This window comes from Nanorana parkeri, unplaced genomic scaffold, assembly GCF_000935625.1.
Source record: "Nanorana parkeri isolate BGI_ZX_2015 unplaced genomic scaffold, ASM93562v1 scaffold1250, whole genome shotgun sequence".
Taxonomy (NCBI): Eukaryota; Metazoa; Chordata; class Amphibia; order Anura; family Dicroglossidae; genus Nanorana; species Nanorana parkeri.
In genome coordinates, this window is record NW_017307518.1 from 199,540 (window position 1) to 205,629 (window position 6,090).

A 6,090-nucleotide genomic window follows, 5' to 3' on the forward strand; every position below is an offset into this window, starting at 1 on the left:
ATTGTTCTAGTACCACTTGCAGTCATCAATTGAGTGCTCCATCCACCAACAGCCAAAAACAAGTTGTGTTGTTTCCATTGGTGTAAAATTAATGGAAACCTGTCAGGAGAGAAATACTGTATGTAGACTGCAGTTGCTGGTCTCTTCTTCTGAACATGCTAGTTACCAAAATCACAGACCAAGGGTAGGGGTGTGTCTTTAAAGGAAACATGTACTGAGAAAATTGCAGAGGTTATTATTGATGACCTTCTTCTGTTATCCTGCAGATTGTAAAGTCAGATTTCCTGATTTGCATTCTCTCCAGATCAGTGCCTCAGAGAGAGTGGAAGGCACTGGGTTAGCATGACAGACAGGCAACTAGTATTTTTAGAGGAAGGGGTCAGCAGTAGCAGTCTACATATTCTTTAAGTACAGGTTTCATTTAAAACTGGAGAACATAAAATAAGATTAAGGCTTCATTCACACGTACATGCACTGCTGTACAACATGCATCTGTGCAGAAACCTGCGACTGGGAGGAACAGCTGGTGCGTGTAGCTGCATGCAGCCACCTGTTCAGCTCAATGACAGGACGAGGCTGTATGTGGCTACATGCTGACCCAAACTTGCACATGCATACAGTTATGGATACGTGCCCTTGGGCACAGCCTGCATGGATTTGCAAGTTCTGGTCAGCATGTAGCCATGCCCTGTCATTGAGTTTAACATGCAGCTGCATGCACCAGCTGTCCCTACTGAGAGCAGGTTTCTGCACGGAGGTGCACACTGTACAGCTGCACATGTCCGTGTGAATGACACTAAAAGTGCAGTAGCAACACATCAGGTTTCATCTTTTACTGTAAAATAATTTTTGTTCTAATTTTTTAGGTGCTTTTAATAAATCAAGTCTAATAGAAGATAAGGCTATAAAAACAGCTCTAGTGAATTTTTTGGGTCTGTATGATTGTAGTACAAATGTTACATTTTTGTAATTTAAAAAATCATCATGTTGTCTTCACAGCTGGTTGACATATACTGAATCTCAGTATAACGGTACAGTGTCCGTGTTAGAGGAAGGCTGCGATCTGCCGCAAATCCAAGCATGTGGTGTAAAATCAATGCGCCCTTTGAAAATGGTGAGGAACTCCTTAATTTTTTTCTTATGGTACATATATCAAAAGTGTAGAAAAGGAAACCAGAATCTTGCTGTTCTACTGCAGGTTAGGAAATACTAGGAATAATCTGATTGTTTGCTATGCATGGGGCAGACATATTTGAATCATGATGTATAATTTATGAAGAGTGCAGCGGAGTTGTCGTCCATAGCAACCTGTCAAGTTTTAGCTTTTTAACTAAAACTCCTTTCTGCAATATTTAAATACCAGTTCCCATTTTTTTTATTTCCTTTTCTGAGGGCATTTTCCCTACCTCTCATTAGCATGGAAAATGTATTAAAAGTAGTTGTGACTCTGGAATTGCTTTCCTGTAGACTTCTGTGGCTGGCAGTGATTGCACTCTGTGACTTCAGTATTCAAAGCCTAATTGTGTGGAAGGAACAAATGCCTGCTTAATTCTTTTCCCTTCATTTCAGGGCGGATTAAAAGTGCAGCTACCAAATGATCCGAAGGTAAGTGATTGAATTGCTATGGCAACAACTTTGAATACATAATTCTACCGTGCGTCCTTTTGTATGTCAGAAATAAGCTTAATTTATGAACTGTTTTACAGATAATTATATATGAAAAGCCACATTTTCAAGGGTGGTCAAGAGAGATCACAGAGGATGTCAGCAGCATCGGGAAATGGATTAGTGACGGAGACAATACTGATCCCCTAGATGTTGGATCAATTCAAGTTGTTGGTGGAATGTGAGTACTCATTTGAAAATCTTTAATAACGTTTCAAAAATCCTACAATCTCAGGTTTTTAATGGAAGGATAGATAAGAAAAACCTAAATAAGCAGGAGTGTAAAATGAAAGTCTATACACTGTATACAAAAATTGCAAATCAGTTGCATTCTGAGCCAGGAGCTTTCAGTACCACACTGGATGCAGGACAGCTCACTACTTTCATCTACACTGTCTTCCTGACCAGTATGGATGAGCAGGGTAAATAGTATTTATGCTAAGCATATCTAAACAATGCTTACCGTATATACTCGAGTATAAGCCGAGATTTTCAGCCCATTTTTTTGGCTGAAAAGTGCCCCCCTCGGCTTATACTCGAGTCAGCGTGGTCCAGTGGTCAGGTTTCTTCTTACTTACCTCGCCGAGCGTCGCGTCACTGCTGTTCCGGTGGGCGGCGCTCCGAGCGGGGTCATCTGGCAGTCTCCGGGTCCTAATTAAGGTGGCCGGAGACTGCCAGATGACCCCGCTCGGAGCGCCGCCCACCGGAGCAGCAGTGACGCGACGCTCGGCGAGGTAAGTAATAAGAAAAAAAAAAAAACCCCCCGCAGCGGCCAGTCAGGCAGGGGAGCAGGGATGAGTCAGCGGCGCGCTGATCAGGCGAGAGGAGCTCCAGGTGGGGTTGTAATTTAGCGGGCAGGCACCTCTAAGTCAGCTAAATTAGGACCCCACCTGGAGCTCCTCCCACTGGACCAGCGCGCCGCTGACTCGTCCCTGCTCTCTCCGTGATGTGATGATCGATCACCGGCACACGGACACAGTGAGTGAGGGCAGATTGGGGGGGAGGGGGGGGGGGAGAGAGAGATTTATTAAGCAATTATATATGTATTGTCTGCACTGTATTAGCAGTATATACTACATATAGAGTATATACTGCTAATACAGTGCAGACAATACATTTACAATTATACTAACATGAATGGATTAAATGATCTGTATGTAGCCCTGTACTATGGATCATTTAACCCATTCATGTTAGCAGAGGATCATTGTAAATGTATTGTTGCAGGCACTCTATATGTACATGTACTATATACTACATATAGAATGCACTGAACAATAGATTTACAATTATCCTCTGCTAATATGAATGGGTTAAATGATCCGTAGTACATGATATGTAGCCCTGTACCCCCTTTTCCACTTACAGAGCTAGGTTATTTTTCTTTTAAATAAATATTCATGTAATTTTATTGGTATCTATCTACCAGTAGCTGCCTCATTTCCCACCGTCGGCTTATATTCGGGTCAATACTTTTTCCCAGTTTTTTGTGGTAAAATTAGGTACCTCGGCTTATATTCGGGACAGCTTATACTCGAGTATATACGGTATGTTTTATTGTAGCTCCATTTATATATCATATTACCGTACTGAGCTTGTTCTGCTGTCCATTGTGAGGCTGCAAAAAAAAAAAAATTGCATACAGCAGCTAAAGCAAAAATGCAGGCTAAACAGATAGGCCTGATTCAGACGGGGCATATACGTCCATGCTGCGTGCACACCAGTAAACGGGCCGATCCAGGGAGACAGTGTGCGTCCAAGCGCGGACACCCGGACCCACACGGATTAGCAAGTTCAGGTGTGCGAATGACAGCATACAGCCGCGTTCTCTCATAGGCAAGAACAGGCTGCTGCGTGCAATTACATGCTGCACCTGTCCCTCCCGGGATTGGCCCGTATACAGGCGTGCACAGACGTGTACGCCCCGTCTGAATGAGGCTACTGTATGTAGTCTAAATACAAAAGCCATGTGTAATTTTACTTCAATATTGGTATGCTGTGCATACTTCTTCCAGATCTGTGCAGAAACAACTCCTAAACTTTGCCTTTGTGCTGGGGTTTCCTGTAATAAAGACCATTCTCTGCTGCTTTCCTTCCTTGTGACTGGTCTTGTATCCGTCCCCTCCTGTAGTTTTCTGCAGACAGCCTGTAGTGGGTGGAGCCTGCTGGGTCTTTCCCACAGCTCCGCTTTCTGCACAGGCCATGTGCAGCACAGATATACAGTAATGTAACCGCTACTTTTAAATAGTAATATTTGCATTTTAAGGCATTTGGTACACACAAAGTAGATTTATGACTTTTGCAGCTATTAAAGAATATGTTTCAGTGAAAGTTTTCGAGCCCAAAGTTCAGTTTTAACACATTCACTATCAGAGCAGAGCATAATATTTTCAGAAGATGCCAAGCATCAGGAGATCGTAGAATGTTCTTGGTAGCTGCCCTTTCTTTTCTATCCTCTTTAGTTACATGCTGAAACTTCTATACTTCCCTCTCTTGGCAAGTCAAACCATAAAGGTACTAGTATAAACTTTTGGGTCATGGTCACAGGCTCTCCCAGGCCTTTGGGAATGTTGACATATATACGCTTTGTTTACTAAGCCCTCACCCTTATGTAATAGGTATTTAATATGCCTATCATTTCCTTACTAAGGGCTGGGTCCGTGTATTCATGTAGGACTAGGAGGCCCACCGGACTTATGTGTCAATCACCAGGATTTTATTTTACTTTCCTGCTTTGTCTTATATGTATTTTCTCTCGTAATAAAAATATATTAAGCAAAATAGAAAATAGTAGTATGACCAGATTTTCCAATGCATTAGTGTGAATTAAATATATTTGACACACAGCAAGTGATCATAGATTAAATATTTTTCACCTCCTGATTTAAACAATTTCTAACCTGCATTTCCATACTGTTTAGATGGGTTGGCTATGAAAAAGAGCGATACAAAGGCTATCAGTATCTCTTGGAAGAGGGCGAGTATGAAGACTGGCAAGCTTGGGGTGGATACAGTAGCACAGTGCAGTCCATTCGGTATCTGCAGGCAGTGAGTACTCCTTAGCATCATTTTATAGAACAGGGGAAGGCACCCTCGCCACTCCAGCTGTGGTGAAACTACAAGTCCCATTAGGCATTGCAAGAACTCTGAAAGCAATGGGCATGACTCCTAAGGCATGATGGAATTTGTGGTTTCATCACAACTCTAATGCCAAGGTTGCCTACCCCTGTTATAGAGCGATATGTTTATTACTCATAATTAATTATGATTTACACCATTACACCATTACCATTACACCAATACGCCAGTAACTGTTTTCTTGGGTTGTTTTTCTCCGGGAGCCCGGAAAAAACTTTTATTAACCCTTGCAGTGGGTTTACCCCCAAGGGTTAAGTGCTTGTTTTTGTCTAGGTGATAAGAAAACTCACCTGAACCGCTGAGCCTGCTAGCTCTTAAACCGGTCCTTCCAGCCTCTCTCCCCCTCAGCTACAGCGACCTAAGGTCCCATAAATCATCACACACTATACACAGTATATAGACATGAGGACGCTGAGGAACATTTCAATGCTCCAGCATAGGAGGAGACAGGCTTCAGAGATTGGAGAAGCACAGACCCAGCTCAACTGTTTGGGTGAGTATAACGTATTTTTCTTTAGCACCTAGACAAAGACGAGCAGTTAACCCTTGCAGTGTGGGGGTAGCTCCACTGCAAGGGTTAATACAAGTTTTGCCTGGAGTTCTTGTTTAATCTAACACATTGGCTGCTTTTTCTCTCTATATTACTAAATTACATGAATATTTATGAATGTCTGAGAGTGGAATGGGATGTGGATACATAGAGTTGAGGCTGGTGATGTCAGAGCAGCATACATGACTGTATTTTTGGCTTTTAGATATAGGAGGAACAGCACAAATCTGTTATGGAGTACATGGCAATAACTATATAGTACTGGTGGAATGGAAAGTCCTGTTATAATCAAATAATCCATTTTATCCTCTTGGTTCATATCTGAGATTTTAGTTTTGGTGTTCAGTGTGCCTTTAAGTAAAAAGAGAACTCTAAAAAATCTTGATGTCCTGCTGACATACCTACTCCCTGGTCCGACATAATGTTTAACAGCCCTTAGTCTTCATGAGTTGTGAATGTACTTGATACCTATAGAGGAAGGTATTATAAGTTTAACAGCCAAGAAAAGTGAGTCTTGCTTTTTTTTACTGATAATGGCTAATTTAGTAATTTGAGGAAAGTACTTATTAAGGTAGATAATAAAGGTAAGATTTTACGAGGGTTACCTTGTTATAACAAAGGATCATCTCAACTAGACATAATAAAATAACTACATATGGTCAGCATGTAAAACAAATATATCTATCTATCTATCTATCTATCTATCTATCTATCTATCTATCTATCTATCTATCTAT

General features: G+C 41.5%; 1 protein-coding gene across 1 annotated transcript in view; it reads left to right on the top strand.

Moving 5' to 3' along the window:
• Positions 1 to 155: 155 nt before the first annotated feature.
• Positions 156 to 6,090, top strand: part of LOC108797253 (beta/gamma crystallin domain-containing protein 3-like) — a 48,689-nt gene continuing 42,754 nt past the window's right edge. Inside the window, exons 1-5 of the mRNA XM_018568824.1 lie at positions 156 to 184; positions 1,000 to 1,114; positions 1,570 to 1,605; positions 1,707 to 1,846; positions 4,587 to 4,713. Of these exons, the coding sequence (XP_018424326.1) occupies positions 156 to 184; positions 1,000 to 1,114; positions 1,570 to 1,605; positions 1,707 to 1,846; positions 4,587 to 4,713 (447 nt within the window). The remainder of the gene's footprint in view (positions 185 to 999; positions 1,115 to 1,569; positions 1,606 to 1,706; positions 1,847 to 4,586; positions 4,714 to 6,090) is intronic.